Source organism: Callithrix jacchus, chromosome 11 (genome assembly GCF_049354715.1).
Source record: "Callithrix jacchus isolate 240 chromosome 11, calJac240_pri, whole genome shotgun sequence".
Taxonomy (NCBI): Eukaryota; Metazoa; Chordata; class Mammalia; order Primates; family Cebidae; genus Callithrix; species Callithrix jacchus.
The window spans coordinates 57,698,936-57,715,950 of NC_133512.1; the positions used below are offsets into that span (position 1 = coordinate 57,698,936).

At 38.4% G+C, this 17,015-nt stretch overlaps 2 protein-coding genes across 15 annotated transcripts in view; one reads left to right on the forward strand and one right to left on the reverse strand.

Annotated features, from left to right (window-relative positions):
• AKAP9 (A-kinase anchoring protein 9) overlaps positions 1-17,015 on the reverse strand; it is a 229,247-nt gene that overhangs the window by 189,193 nt on the left and 23,039 nt on the right. For 11 of the 14 annotated variants that reach the window (XM_078342775.1, XM_078342772.1, XM_078342770.1 and 8 more), the window contains exon 2: positions 4,302-4,362. The exons of the other annotated variants lie outside the window; for them this stretch is intronic. In XM_078342775.1, the coding sequence (XP_078198901.1) occupies positions 4,302-4,356 (55 nt within the window). In that variant the 5' untranslated portion in view covers positions 4,357-4,362. The remainder of the gene's footprint in view (positions 1-4,301; positions 4,363-17,015) is intronic. 14 annotated transcript variants of the gene reach the window in all.
• The window catches only part of MTERF1 (mitochondrial transcription termination factor 1), a 560,591-nt gene that overhangs the window by 16,871 nt on the left and 526,705 nt on the right, over positions 1-17,015 (forward strand). The gene's annotated exons all lie outside the window — the stretch shown is intronic.

A 17,015-nucleotide genomic window follows, 5' to 3' on the forward strand; every position in this document is an offset into this window, starting at 1 on the left:
TAATTATCATCTTATCAGGGAACGTCTTTCCTACACACCCTATAAACATGTTCTCCTCCATTTCTTGCCCAGTGTTATTTATTTATTTACTTAGAGATGGAGTCTCACTATGTTGCCCAGGTTGGCCTTGAATTCCCGAGCTCAAGTGATCCTTCTTCCTCAACATCCAGAGTAGCTGGGATTCCAGGTGCACCCAGCTCCAGCTTTCTTTCTTTTTTTATTTTTTTGTGGTATTTTCCACAAAAAACTTACCTGACAAATGTTAAAGCTAACTAAATATGGCCTGAGAAGGAAGCCGTACTTCTATATTTGAGTCCTTTTGGACAAACTGCAACCTAGCTTAATAGGTAGACAAGATTAAAAACCTAATTTAGGAGTACATGCCTATAACAATAGCTGAGTCTTGGCTAATCCCAGTGGCTGTACTTCAACCATTCATACATGGCTAAGTGTTCAAACTGTGTTCAAATAAGGCAAATGCCAACTTGTGACTAATCCAGCTGTTCTGTACCTCACTACTTATATCTGTACATTATTTCCCTTTTTTGTGTTAATAAATCTTCTTCCACCATGTGGCTGTGCTGGAGTCTCTTTGAATCTGCTGTGATTCTGGGGGCCACCCCATTCGTGAATCATTCGTTGCTCAGTTAAACACTTTTAAATTTAATTTGGCTGAAGTTTTTCTTTTATCACATCATACGTTTATTTTGTTTCTCCTTCAACTCCTACCAGAATTTCCACCAAAACAGTGAGTTTGTTTATTTTGTTCATTGCTATATCCCAGTTTGGCACATGGTCTGTGCTTAGTAAATATTTACTGAAAGAATGAACAATCTTTTTTTTTGTTTTGTTTTGTTTTTGTTTTTGTTTTGAGACGGAGTTTCGTTCTTGTTACCCAGGCTGGAGTGCAATGGCGCGATCTCGGCTCACCGCAACCTCCGTCTCCTGGGTTCAGGCAATTCTCCTGCCTCAGCCTCCTGAGTAGCTGGGATTACAGGCACGCGCCACCGTGCCCAGCTAATTTTTTGTATTTTTAGTAGAGACGGGGTTTCACCATGTTGACCAGGATGGTCTCGATCTCTTGACCTCGTGATCCACCCACCTTGGCCTCCCAAAGTGCTGGGATTACAGGCGTGAGCCACCGCGCCCAGCCAAGAATGAACAATCTTTTAGTTCTCTCTCTCCCCTCTTTTGTTTTAATAATCATTTAAATATTTACTAAATCTTTCTGTGGTAAATTATTCAGCATTCTTTGATAGTTCCCCAAATTTTAATGATTGAAAATGATCTTTATTCTTTCTTTCTCTTTCTTTACCAGTGCTGTTATATACCACTTTCCACAATGATTAAAGAAATATGCTATATCTGCACTCACTGATATGGTAGTCACTACTCACATATGGCTATTGAATATTTCGAATTTGACTAGCATAAATTAAGGAACTGAATTTTTAATTCATTTAACCTCAGCCACTTGAATAGATAGATGAGACTACAGGTGTGCATGACCACACTTGGCTAATTTTAAAATTTTTTTGTAGAAACAAGATCTCATTATGTGGCTCAAGCTGATCTCAAACTCCTGAGCCTGGCTAATTTTTAAATTTTTTTGTAGAGATGAGGCCTCACTATGTTGCCACATGGGTGTCGAATTCCTAAGCTCAAGCCATCCTCCCACTTTGGCTTCCCAAAGTGCTAGAATTACAGGCATGAGCCACTAACCCTAGCCTAGTTTTTTTTTTTTGTTTTTTTTTTTTTTAAGATGCAAGGTCTCACTATGTCATCCAGGCTGGAATACAGTGTCACAATCATAGCTCACTGTAGCCTCATTACACTCAAGACTACTTACTGAGTGTAAGCAGTCCTCCCACCTCAGCCTCCTTAGTATCTAGGACTAGAGGTGTGCAGACCATGCCCAGCTAATTTTTTTAAAAACAATTTTTGTAGAAACACGGTCTTGCTATGTTGCCTAGGCTGGTCTCAAACTCCTGGCCTCAAGCGATCCTCCTTCCTTGACCTCCCAAAGTGCTGGGATTATAGGCCACTGCACCCAGCAATTTCATCTAATTTTAAATGGCTACCATGCTGGATGGTGTAGTTTTATAGAATGTGATGGTTTATAATTCCAATTACAAATTTCCTAATTTACTTTATTTTGAGACAGTGTCTAGCTCTGTCACCAGGCTGGAGTGCAGTGGTGTGATCTCAGCTCACTGCAATCTCCAACTCCCAGGTTCAAGCAATTCTCCTGTTTTAGCCTCCCAAGTCGCTGGGATTACAGGCGTGCACCAACACACCCAGCTAATTTTTCTATTTTTAGTAGAGATTTTTAGTTCACCATGTTGGCCAGGATGGTCTCGATCTCCTGACCTTGTAATCCTCCCACCTTGGACACCCAAAGTGCTGGGATTACAGGGGTGAGCCACCATGCCCAGTCACACGTTTTATAATTTTATACTTCTATTTTAAATTTCTTTATTGTATTTATAATTGTTTTCTCAAATTGTGGAGCAAATAGCTTCACAATTCCCATTTTAAAAATTTACTGTTTTTTTCTTTCTCCCCCATTCTTTACTAGGGTTCTTCCAAGTTAAACTTACATTTACCTTGAAATATACATATAAATTTTTCTTTCTTTTTTTTTTGTTGAGATGGAGTTTTGCTCTTGTTGCCCAGGCTGGAGTGCAATGGCACAATCTCAGCTCACCACAACCTCTGCCTCCCAGGTTCAAGTGATTCTCCTGCCTCAGCCTCCCAAGTAGCTGAGACTACAGGCATGTACTACTAGCCTGGCTCATTTTGTATTTTTAGTAGAGACAGGGTTTCAACATGTTGGCCAGGCTGGTCTCAAACTCCTGACCTCAGGTGATCCACCTACCTTGGCCTCCCAAAGTGCTAGGATTACAGGTGTGAGCCACTGTGCCCAACTGGATATGCATATTTAAAATAATAATAGTAGTATATAAATAAGATAATCAGCACTTTTTAATAGGAAGAATAAAACCTAAGTTTCATCATACAATTGAAAACTGTGAAATTGGTGGATCTTGTTTGGCTACTCAAAAGCCATTCCCAGTCTGATTCTCCTCTGTAGTCTCCCATGATAGAAGCTAGAAACGCAAATGCTTTCCTAGCTCCCTTTGCAGCAAGGAGTGACCATGTGACCAGATATGAACCAAGAGATCCAAGTATAAATTTACTAGAAAAGTTTCTAGGAAAGCTTTTGGTATCTTGACAAGAAAGGAACAGACAATGGAATATATTCACAAGAAAAAGGCACAGTCTATTTGATATGGTTTGACTTTGTGTCCCCACCCAAATCTCATCTTGAATTGTAATCCCCATATTCCCCTCATGTGGAGGGAGGGACCTGGTAGGAGGTGACTGAATCATGCAACGGCTTCCCCCATGCTGTTCTCATGATAATGAGTGAGTTCTCATGAGATCTGTTGTGTTTTTGAGAAGGAATCTCACTGTATCATCCAGGCTGTAGTGCAGTGGTGCAATCTTGGCTCACTGCATCCTCCACCTCCTGGGTTCAAGTTATTCTCCTGCCTCAGCCTCCTGAGTAGCTGGGATTATAAGTGTGTGCCACCACACCCAGCTAATTTTTGTATTTTTAGTAGAGATGGGGTTTCACCATGTTGGCCAGGCTGGTCTTGAACTCCTGGTCTTATGCAATCTGCCCACCTCAACCTCCCAAAGTGCTGGGATCTGATGGTTTTATAAGTGTTTGGCAGTTACTCCTTCATGCATTCTCTCTCCTGCCACCTAGTGAAGAAGGTACTTGCTTATTCTTTGCCTTTGGCCATGATTGTAAGTTTCCTGAGGCCTCCTTAGCCATGAGTAACTGTGAATCAATTAAACCTCTTTTTCAAATACATTACCCAGTTTTGGGTATTTCTTTATAACAGTGTGAAAACAGACTAATATGCTACTGTATTGATGATACACATATGAAAATCTCAAAAGTATTATGTTGAGTGAAAAAAATCCAGACAAGTATACATACATACTGTATGATTTAATTGTTATGAAATTTAAGAATAGGCAAAAAAAAAAGACTTTACTGATAGAAATTAGAACTATAGTTGCTTGTGGAACAGGTAAGGGGACTGTCTGTAAAGGAGCACAAGGGAATTTAACGAGTGATGAAAACATTCTATATGTTTATTTGTGTAATGATCATATTAGTGTATATACATTTGTCAACATTCATTGATATATTTGATATATTCATTTTGTTACATATAAATTATACCACGATTTAAAAAAAAAAGGAAGAGAGGTAGTTTACATACCCTTTAGCCACCACCCTTTCTTCCCAGTCAGTATTCCTGGAATTGCCACTTTCATTTGTATCTATGCAGAAAGACCAAGAGAAATGCAGAGATACTCACTCTAACTTTGCTAAGTCATTGAACCACTATAGTAATTGTCCACTTTGACTTCTCATTATGTGAGAAAAATAAACTATTTGTTTTAGCTGCCCTAGTTGGGTTAATCAAGAAAATGAAAAATACATTTTACTTGGAGTTTTGAATGACACTAGCGCTGTAATAATTTCATATTTTGTGATCTGTTACATTCCACATCTCACCAAATGGGTTTCTACAATGACCCAAAATAGTTTGTCTTGGAAGCATCGATATGAGGAAACAGGCATATGAAAGAAATTTACCTTATTATCGATTAATATTAGTAATGATAAACTAGAATGTACACCTTTAAAAGTTAAGTGTTGGTTTTAAAAGTAAACAAGAGGACAAATCTGAGTAAAGAAGATGTTATATAACTTTTGGAAATTTGGTCTCTAAAAGAAAATAAAATGACATTTGCTAAAATAAGTAATTACGCAGGCTGGAAAAGTTCAGATTGCATATCATAAAAATAATTGTGAGAACTAATACTTGTTGAGTGCCTTCCAAGTATCTTATCAGTCATGTACTAAACTTTTTATACATAATCCTAACAACTCTGTGAGGAATGTATTATTTCCATTTTGGTATGAGGAGACTGAGATTCAGAGAGGTTAAACAACTTTCACAGAGGCAGACCTTGATCCTGGGTCTGTCAGACAGTTAAAATTAGTGCCCTTGACATATACACCATGGAATACTATGCAGACATAAAAAAGGATGAGTTCATGTCCTTTGCAGGACATGGATAAAGCTGAAACTCATCATTCTTAGCAAACTGACACAAGAACAGAAAACCAACCACCAACATGTTCTCACTCATAAGTGGGTGTACAACAACAAGAACACATGGACACAGGGAGAGGAACATCACACACTTGGGCCTGTAAGGGGGTGGGGGGCTAGGGAAGGGATAGCATTAGGAGAAATACCTAATATAGATGACAAGGTGATGGATGCAGCAAACCACCATGGCACATGAATACCTATGTAACTTACCTGCACGTTCTGCACATGTACCCCAGAACTTAAAGTATAATAAACAACAACAACAAAAAAGAAGCACATAAAAAATAAAAAAGGAAGATCTTATAAGATCTTATCTTTTACAGTACAAATATTGTACTGTTGAATACGAAGATGACAATAAACAGTGTGAATACCCCCCTAACAAATATATGAAAAGAATCTCAACAATTTCTGACCTAATATATTAAAAGAATATATATATTATATAATATATAAAGAAACATGTTAAAAAAATTTGTTTTTTGCCTAACAAATATATGAAAAGAATCTTGACAATTTCTGACCTCATGAAGTGTTCTTATAAACTGTAAATCACATACTAGATTTCCTCATAAAAATTAAAAGGCAATGTTACTTTGAACTGAAAGAAGACATTGTTGCTAATAATCACAGTTTGCTTAGACCACACTGCAGTTCTGTAGCTTAACACATTCCATAATTTGTCCACATCTTAGTATTTAAATGGTGGTAAAACTTTGTATAAGATATTAGAATGATACTTGTCTATTACACCTCAATAAATCTGGAAGAAAAACTCAGAATAATGATCAGTTATAATCTGTTGATAAGATAATTAGTCTCAGATAATTCAGAAGTTAATGATATATAATATCTACAGTAAAATTTTCTAAAGATAAGTAGAATATTTTCAGTTTTGCAAATTTATCCTTTTACTCTTTGAAAGACGTGATAGCATAATTGCCAAAACATTAATTAAAACTATTCCATGAGAAAGTGGTTTCAAAAGATTAAATAACCTTTCTTCCAAATAATAATAATTTCAGAGGCTTTTTGAGAAAACATTTAGTAAAGCCATAGAAACAGAGACTAGCCTTATCCTCCTCACCTAGTTGTCTAACGAAGTTTTGGGAAAACTCCCCAAAAATATTTTAACTGAATATAGGTCTTGGTCAGGTCATGAAGTTTCACTATTATACCAAGCTCCTTCCTTCATTCTCAAAAAATAGAAATATCGTTTACAGTTTGCTATTCCTTTTCTGCAGGTCAGGCAATGGGAAAAGATAGGAGTAAGGAATTGTCACTATATTAATTCTTCTTAGTTTCTTACATAAATCTTACATGGATACATGTTTACTGGCCATGCCTCAATTATTTAGATCATATAAACATTCAAGAATGCAGCAAAACTAGGCACTAACGATCAACAAAAAGCATAAAATGTAGTAAGTCGCTTGATTACTGAATAACTATTATTTCTTCAATGATTCCTAAAGTGTAAAAGATAGTAATGATTCTTTTCCATGAGCAAATAAGCTAGATAGTGGGTTAAAATAACAATGAAGTTGTGGCCACAGATACTGAAGCATTTGAATGTTTTGAATAGTTCTAAAATGCAAAAAAAAAAAAAAAAAAAGGGTGGGGGTGGATTAAATATATTAAAGGAGTTATTGAAAAGAAAATTGCTTGGGAGCAAACCTCATTTTATTTTAAAATCTTAATGTGCTTGTTGCTCAGCAAGTCATATAGCTAAATGCAAAGTCTCTGCCTTATGAGACACAGATCAGGGAAAAGACATGAAGCTGATAGCCTGCATTTATTCAGGAGATTCAGTGTTGAGATACATCATGGGGAGATACAGAATAACCCAAAGGGTCTCATATTATCTATGTCTATAACACAGAACACTAAGTGATTGTAATGAAGATCTACATTCATCAAAATTGGAATATTGCTCAAGCAGGATACCTTCTACTCACAAAGATTCAAATTGGAGTTTAGGAATATCCACAATGCTCTGGGCCCATCCATGATCTTTCTTTTAAGCTATGACATGTGAAAGGAAAATTAAATCTCAGGACCCCAAACTCACTATGCCAAGGGGAAAAGTTAGGCTGTCCTTTTCCTCCTAAACTGATAGCTACAAAGATATTGAATAGAAGGCCACATGTCTCCCCAATAGGCCTCCCTCACAATTCCCTAAAACTGAGTTCTGGGGAATTTCACCCTGACAATGTAAATAACAGTTTATCTTCACAAGTAGGAGACAAAGACAGGACCAGAAATTATCCCTCTGTTCATCTAAGACAAATGCATATTTGACTGCTTCCCATACTTTATGATTATCTTATGCAAAAATGCAGATTCACAGAGCTCTAGAGGAATTCATAACTGACTCATCATCCACTCTCTCCTTTTTGCATGCAACATGGATTCAGTGAGTTCTAATTAAAGCCTCACAAGAATGTGACCACATTCTCTTATTTTCTTTTCCCTTTTCCCTCCTGCCCACTTTTTTCCCTTTAAATACTGAAGCCCTCAAAATCCTCTTTGGAAAACATGTGGGCCACACCTCCTACTATGGATTGTGTCTTTTTCCCAGGCATGTCCTCAACATTGGCAAAATAAACCTCTAAATTGTTTGCGATGCGCCTCAGTCATTTTCTTTTGTTTTACAGACTCCTTGTGGGGTTTTTCTTATAAAGACATGGAAAGCAGTGATGAATGGAGGGGGATAGCTTGTTAGTTAGGGCAGGACTGATTTCATACTCCTTCTTCTGGGTCAAACTGGGTAAGATAAATGCTTATGTATGAGAGCTAGCTTTCATTTTATGCTTGTACAGCACAGGGCACTGTCTAGGGGTTTCATTTATATTATTCATTTAATCCTCACTAAAATCCTGTGAGAAAAAACTTTATTGGCCATTAATTCTTAAGAGTAAATAAATGTAAACTAAGATAGTTGAAATAAGTTTTCTATTATCACTTGGACAATAACTGACAGAGCTGGGATGCAAACCAAGCTCTGAGTCATTACAGCACTTTACTACAGGTACTTCAGAAAAAAATAAGGTAACTGGCAAAGAACACTGAAAGGTCCTGAAGCCCAAACCTATCTCTCTTTCAAATTCCATCATTCACTTTAAATCAGATCACCACCCACTAAAAACAGCTATCTTCAAAGAAGTCGTAGTCTTATTGAAGAAGTAGAGGATGAGTTATTTGATGGGAAAAAGACTGAAATTTTGAGTATGAGAGGAGAGGTCTGTGGTTGAAAAGGATAAATTTTGGACATCGACTAAATGAGAGACTAAGATCAGAAAAGAGATGTGGGTAGGAAAATTCAGCAAGAACAGGAGAACAACAGACTATTTTTTTTTTTTTTGAGACAGAGTTTTGCTCTGTCATCCTGGCTGTGCAGTGGTGCAATCTCGGCTCACTGCAACCTCTGCCTCCCAGGTTCAAGTGATTCTCCTGCCTCAGCCTCCCAAGTAGCTGGGACCACAGGCATGTGTCTCCACACCCCAGCTCATCAGACTAATATTTTTACCAGGACTTTGGTGCCAGTTAGTGTTCAAAGTTGTCAGAATTAATTTCAGAAGCTACAAATCTCAGTTTCCTTATAATTATCTCAGCTCAGTCTCCTCTGTTCTGTCTAGCTCCATCTTGCCTTGCTAGCTCACCTAGATTTTTTGCCATTCATTTCCTATCCTCTCTGCTGGAAAAATAAGGCAAAAGAGAAGAGTAGGAAGAGTTGAGCTCATGGATTCCCAACATCCAGTAAATTAGTCAGCTAGGTCTGCCATAACAAATAACCACAAAGTCAATGGCCTAGTCAATGGAATTGTATTATCTCACAGTTATGGAGGATAGAAGTCTGAGATCAAGGGTGTGAGAGCCCTAAGGGTTGGTCCCTTCTCAGGGCTGTGAAAATTTGTTCTGTGCCTCTCTCCTAGCTTCTCATGATTTGCTGGCAGTCTTTGGCATTCCTTGTCTTATAGATGCAACACTTGAATCTCTGCTATCATTGACACGTGGCATTCTCCCTTTGTGTCTTCACATAATCTGTCCTCCATTCCTGTCTGTCTTTTTTCCAAATTTCCCCTTTCTTTAAGGTCACAGTCATAATGGATTAAATGACCTCACTTTAACTTGATTATCTGTTAAGTCCCTATTTCTAAGTTAGGTCACATTCACAGGAACTAGGTATTAGGACTCCAACATCTTTTGGGGGGCACAATTAAATCCATAGTGCCTGTCTATGATTAATATAGATGGCCATTATCTTGGGACTTCTAACTCTTATTATATCAAATATTGAGACTTGTTTACTATGGAGTCAGGGAAGAACATGGAATATGCTTCACCAGAAAGCATAAATAGAAGTTTTGGCCTTTAAAAAGGTATAAACCTTAAAGGATAAAAGGAATGTGACAGAAGATTACATCAAGCCCGAGATGTCATAAAACTTTTAGAAGATAGAAAGTTGATCTGAGTAAAAGATTCAGTAGACAAATATAAATCTAAAATCCCTATTGTCTGCAGAAGAGCAAAGTCATTCTTGCAGAAGACAGAAGTCTTCTGCGAGTGTATTTAGAAATTTCAAATTAGAGAGGTTCTGGTCTTGGAGACGTCAGGCATAGCTGAGATTAGGGGTGGAGTGTCAAACTGATATAAGAGTCAGTAAACCTCCCTGCCCCTGTTTTCCTTCTTGGCTTCCAGAACTTTTTAGGCTAGACATATACTCACAGATGCAATATTGCCAGAAATCCTCTCTGAGGAAATGGATCAGTCTGAGACAAGATGAGAAAGTCCTTTTTGGAGGCCCTCTGACTCAATAGTCCTGGCACATCACTCTTATGGGAACCCACTCATAAATAAACACTGCCAGTATACACACAAGCAAATAGATAATCAAGAAGCATCAGACAGGCTAGCCATGATGGCTCATGCCAGTAATATCAGCACTTTGGGAGGCCTATGTGGGAAGATGGCTTGAGCCCAGTAGTGTGAGACCAGCCGGGGAAATATGGCGAAACCTTGACTCTACAAAATTAGTTGGGTGTGGTGGCATGCACTTGTGGTCCCAGCTACTTGGAAGGCTGAGGACTGCTTGCTTGAGGCATGATTGAGCTCAGGAGGCAGAGGAAGTTGCAGTGAGATATGATTATGGCATTGCACTCTAACCTGGGCAATAGAGCAAGACCCTGTGGGACACACACACACACACACACACGTACGCACGCACACACAGATTTTTAAAAAGGAATCACCAGACATTTAAAGGAAACTTTTAACATTAAAAAATAGAAGCCACAATAGACTGAAACAGAAACTTAGAGAAAACAGAGACAGTGCAGAAAGTGAAGAAAAACATTTTTAAGTACATAAAACGTATGTGTTCAGAGATAAAGAGAGGATATTGATTGCATATTTAGGGCAAAAACAATAGGCTATAAAATAATATTCAATGACCAAGAACAAGCTTGTGGAAAATAAAACAGTAGCGAAAATAAAAAAATCAATAGAAGAGTTTGAGAAAAACCTTTAGGAAATTTCTTAGGAAGTAAACAAAACAAGGCAGAGAAGGAAATAGATAAGAAAAAAAAAAAAGAAAATTAGAGGCCTAGCTAGTAGAAGTTTTAGAACATGATAAAAGAGAAGGTAGATGGGATAAATTATGAAAGAAATAATGCAAGAGAATGTTCCAGAACTAAAGAGCCTGAAATTCCACTTTGAAAGAGCTCACAGATTGCCTAGCGCAGTGAATGAAAAATGTCCTATACCAAGGCAATCACTGAAAAATTACAGAACTCTGGGTATAAAGAGATTTTGTGCCTTCATGTCCCTTGCCTCCTTTCCATCTTTGTCCCTGTTTAAGAAAACCAGAACTTGGATTAAATCCAACTAAAAGTTAACTCTTTTTCCGTACCCCCACCACAGCTGCATAAAACTGCAGAAAAATCATACTGACTAGCATAATTTTAAATTAATGACATTAATCTAAGAATTGGAATTAGAGATTCTGGTCTAATGCTGTTTTACTCATGCCATTATTTCCAAGGTTCATTCTTGCTCCTAGTGACCACCTTATACCATCTCCTCTCTCATTAAACTCCAACACTGCCAGCTTCCTCCCTTTAAGCTAACAGTGTTGTCTTTTTCTGAGAAAGGTTTTGAAACAACTAAAAGAGAGCTTATACAAACTTCCACCATAATATCCTTCTATTTGCATCACTGGTGCCCATGTTCTACCTTCTCCCCTGTTACTTTTGATGAATTCTCCTAGCAAAGGCCAATTTCTCCACTTGTGCATTAGATTTCATTCCCTCTTGCCTACTCAAGGAGGTTGCTCCAGCGATTCTTTTTCTCTTGCCTCTCTCTGCCTCTCTCTCTCTCTCTCTCTCTCTGTGTATAAAGCCAACCTTCTCTTAAACCCATGTCTCCAGTTTCTGCCCATTTTTGTTTCCCTTTTCAGCAACACTCTAGCCATTGCCAATTCCTCTCCACCCGTCCACCCATTCTCTCATAAACCTACTGTAATCATGTTTTCATCACCATTATGCCATCAAAACTGCTCTACCTAAAGTCTCTGATGACCTCCATAATGTTAAAGTTATGGCTGTCTCTCAGGCCTCATCTTCCTTGATCTATCAGCAGCATTTGACACAGATAATCACTCTCTCCTCCTTGAGACACTTCTTCACTTGACTTCCAGGACACATTACACTTAGTTTTTGTCTTGACTTTCCGGCCGCTTCTCTGTCTTATTTTTTTCTGATTCCTTTTCATCTTTTCAAACTCTAAATGTTGGAGTGCCTTGGACTTTTGTATCTACTCACACTCTCTGGGTCATCTTATCCAATCACAAGACTTTAAATACCACTGATACTTTGAGAAGTCTTACATTTATATCTTAGCTTGGACTTCTCCCAGACTGTCTATTTGATATCTCCAGTTGACATCTCAGATTTAATATGAACAAAACTGAGCTACGCATACATCTTCCAACCTGTTCTTCCCATGGGCTTCTCCATCCTTAGTTAAGGGCAACTCCTTTCTTGCTTTTTGCAGGCCAAACCCTTGTCATGCTTGAGTCCTTTCTCTTACTCTCTATGTGCATTAAGTCAACAAATACTGTCAGCTCTACCTTTAGAATATGTCCAGAATTTGACCATTTCTCACATCTCCACTACCATCATTCTGGTGCAAGCCACCATTGCCTCTCACCTGGAATACTGCAATAGTTTTCTAAGTGCTCAACCCTACCTCTTCCCTCAGGCAATTATTTTGCTTGATTCCAAAGTTAGACTAGTCCCATTTCTGCTAAAAATTCTCCAATAGCTGCTCATCTCTTGTAGAGTAAAAACCCATGTTCTCACATGATCTGGCTTCATCTTATTGCTCTGACCTCATTGTCTTCTACCTTTCACCTTGTTCACTTTCCTCCAGTCACACTGGCTTCCCAAACAAGTGCATCTTATTACTCAAACAAACCTGTTGCACTTCTGTCTCAGAGCCTACATGCTTAGTGTTCTCTCTGCCCAGAAAGGAAATTCCCTGGATAGTAATATGGCATGGTACCTTATTCCCTTCAGGTCTTTAATTAAAGTTTTCTTTTAAGTAAGGCTCTTATCCAGATTTCTACCTGACACTATGTATTCTCCATTTCTTCTTGAGTATGTATCACTACCTAAAATACTATATATTTTACTTATTTATCTTATTTATTATGTGTCTCCCCTACTAGAATGTAAGCTCCACAAAGGCAGGGATGTGTGCCTTTCCTTCTTCAATGCTGTACTCCCCAGCATCTAAAACAGAGTCTGGCATACTAAGGGCAGTTCAATAAATATTTGTAAACAAATGAATGTTTTATAAAAGCTCCCGTAGAGAAAAAGAAACAGATTCAGGAATCAGAATGGCACCATACTTCTCAACATTGGAAGCTGAAAGACAAAAGATCAAGGCCATAAAATGTATAATGAAAATGATTTGCAGCCTCCCTGGATTATATATCCAATCAAACTTAATCAAGCATGAAAGTAAACTAAAGACACTTTCAGATTTGCAAGATTTCAAAAATACTGTTCTCATGAACTTCGGAAGCTATCAGATGATATACATCCACTAAAATGAGGAAGAAAAGCAAGAAATAGGAAGACACAAGTTCTAGGAAACAAGGATTTCCACATAGGGGAAAGGCAAAGGGAAAACCCAAGATGATCATTAGGGACAATTTTAGGGTGTTGCTATGCAGATGGTCTAGAGAGCCATCAGTCCAGACAGGAGCAGAAGGACTTAGACTCCAAAAAAGATGTCTCCAAGGAAAAAAAAACAGAACTGAGAGCTCCCCCTGCTACATTTGTTCTTAATGAGAGAGCTTCTACAGTCCTATTGGAAATTTTGCGGAAAAGGTAGTAATAGATGGGCCTGGCATGGTAGCTCACACCTGTATTCTCAACACTCTGGGAATACAAGGCAGGAGGATCGCTTGAGGCCAAGAGTTTGAGGCCAGCCTGGGCAACAACAGAGTGAGATCTTGTTTCTACTGAAAAAAAAAAACAAAAAAAATTTAGCAGGCCTTGGTGTTGTGTACCTGTACTTTTAGTTATGCAGGAAGCTGAGTGGTAGGGTCTCTTGAGCCCACAGGTACGAGGCTGCAGTGAGCTATGATCATATCGCTGTACTCCAGGTTGGGTGACTGACAGAGCAAGACCCTCTCTCTAAAACAAACAAACAAATAAACAAATAAATAAAGCTTTGTGGCTTAGTTATGAACAATAGTTGCATATGTAAAATGAATACTGAGTTGACCAAAAACTGTAAGGTTGGGGTAGATAAGAATGTGAGGAAATGATGTATGGAACCAATCCAAATTTTATCATAAGAAATTGATAAATAAGTTTCCAACATGGAAAAATAAAACAGCACTACATGCATATTAGCTAGAAATATAAGTGTAAATAGCTAAAGAAAAAGATAAAAGAGTTGAAAGAAGTTACATCTGGAGGCTGGGATGACCAATTGAGAGGGATAGGACCCTCACAGGCTCCTGTCCATTATCAACTTAATAGTACTATTTGACTTAAGTTATATTAATGCAATTTTGATAAACAGAAAAGTTAAAATGTAAAATGTTAATTTAAAATCAAGAAATAGGCTGGGCATGGTGGCTCCCACATGTAATCCCAGAACTTTGGGAGGCTGAGGCTGGGGATCACTGAGGCCAGGAGTTCGAGCCCAGCCTGGCCAACATGGTGAAACCCCGTCTCTACTAAAAATACAAAAAATTAGCCAGCTATGGTAGTGCATGCCTGTGATCCCAGCTACTCAGAAGCCCAAGTCACAAGAATCGCTTGAACCTGGGAGGCAGAGGCTGCAGTCAGCCGAGATCATGATACTGCACTCCAGCCTGGGTGACAGAGCAACACTCTGCCTCAAAAAAAAAAAAAAAAAAAAAAAAAAAGTATTAGAGAAATGTCATTCAGAGTAATGGAAATAATGAAGGAACTAAACATAGATGGTAAAAGGGAATGGTTACCTCTGAAAAGTAGAATTGGGGGCAGACTTTTTATGACATAGGCATGACTGCTTTTACAATAAATGAATACATAAATAAATGAATAAGATAAATTGGACTTATTATATCTGTGAGAACAGTATAGAACTGAAAAAATAATCATTAATTAATCAGCTCTCATTGTGGTCACTTTGAAAGAACACATCAGTTAACGAAACTACTATTTTGAGAACATGGACATGTTTGCGCTTTAACATGATGATGTTGCAATAGTTTGCCATTCTAAAAACTCAGTCTAGTACCTTAATATCAAGTAAAGGTAGCTATTGGCTAACAGCAATTACTCAAAGGCTATAATCCAAATTCAAGTTGTCCACTTGAATCAAAATTACCTTCTTGGAAGAACTGATCCTCTTGAGATTTTTGTTCTAATCCTATTGTAGGGGCAGATTTTCTCTAATACCCAGTGGAGTCATTTGAGTTCTAACACAGAAATAGCAAAGAAACAGTAATGACAGTTAAGTGTACAGTCAGGACTTCTGTGTATGCTGTGGCAGCATCCAACTCTCCCATGGATTATGCGGTACTTTGAGGAAAAGAATATTGGTTTTTATTTTTTAGGATACTTAGACAAAGACTTCACAACATAGATCAATAATTCATTTGTCTGACAAATTTTTGGAAATATTTTTTGTTACATAATATTTTAATAGGCACTGAAACTGTAACACATCCATAATGGATAAAGTATGGTGATACAATAAGCACCAGTGAAACCACCATCCAATTTAATAACAGGAGCATTAACTCCCTGAGTGCTTCCTTTCCACATCTCATCCTCATTGATAAAATAGCACTCTCTATGAGCTAATTTCGATGCTCCCGTTATAATTAAAATTAATTTCTTCTGGCTTTTTTCTTTTCTCTGGAGATGACTATGTATGAAACATCTTTTTTTTTTTTTTCTTTTGAGATGGAGTTTCGCTGTTGTTTCCCAGATTGGAGTGCAATGGGTGATCTCGGCTCACCGCAACCTCCGCCTTCTGGGTTCAAGCAATTCTCCCGTCTCAGCCTCCCGAGTAGCTGGGACTACAGGCGCGCACCACCATGCCCAGCTAATTTTTGTATTTTTAGAAGAGATGGGGTTTCACCTTGTTGACCAGGATGGTCTCGATCTCTTGACCTCGTGATCCACCCACCTCGGCCTCCCAAAGTGCTGGGATTATAGGCGTGAGCCACCGCGCCCAGCCTGAAACATCTTTGCTTTCACTCACAAATGAGTGATCATAGTATTTGGAGTGGATCTAGTTACAAGTCCAGCTCTGCCTCAATCTTACTAACTGTATAACTGTAGTCAAGTTATTTAATTCTTCTGACCTGCAATTTCCTCATTTGTAAAGAAAAAATAATAATTTCTCATTTTTAGGGTTATTGTAAGACTTAAGTGAGTTAATGTATATAAAGCACTCTTTACCTGCAGTTATTTTTATAGAAAGTTAATCATTGTAATCTTATGTGAGAATCTTTGTTCAAAGTATAAAGGAAATTTAACCAGATAGCTGGCTAATTTCTTTCTTTGATAATGTTTGCTTCAAAAATAGGCTGGGTGCTGTGGCTCATGCCTGTAATCACAGCAGTTTGGGAGGCTGAGGCTGATGGATCACCTGAGGTTAGGAGTTCGAGACCAGCCTAGCCAACATGGTGAAACCCTGTCTTTACTAAAAATACAAAAAAAAAAAAAAAAAAAATTAGCTGGACGTGGTGGCGGGTGCCTGTAATTCCAGCTACTGGGGAGGCTGAGGCTGGAGAATCCCTTGATCTGGGGAGGGAGAAGTTGCAGCCAGCTGGTATCCCGCCATTGCACTCCAGCCTGGGCAACAAGAGTGAAACTCCGTCTCAAACAAACAAACAAACAAACAAAAATTAAACATGTCTGGGCATGGTAACTCACACCGGTAATCCCAGCACTTCGTGAGGCCGAGGCAGGTGGATCACTTGAGGTCAGGAGTGATCACTTGAGATCCAGACCAGCCTGGACAACATGGCAAAACCCCATCTCTACTAAAAATACTAAAATTGAACATGGTGGCAGGTGCCTGTAATCTCAGCTACCCGGGAGGCTGAGGCAGGAGAACTGCTTAACCTGGGAGGTGGAGATTGCAGTAAACTGAGATTGTGCCACTGCACTCCAGCCTGGGTGACAGAGTGAGACTGTCTCAAAAACAAAGCAAAGCAAAGCAAAGCAAAACAAAACAAAACTTAATTTGGAAAAGAAATACTTCACCCTGTTTTTTCAAATGGCTGTA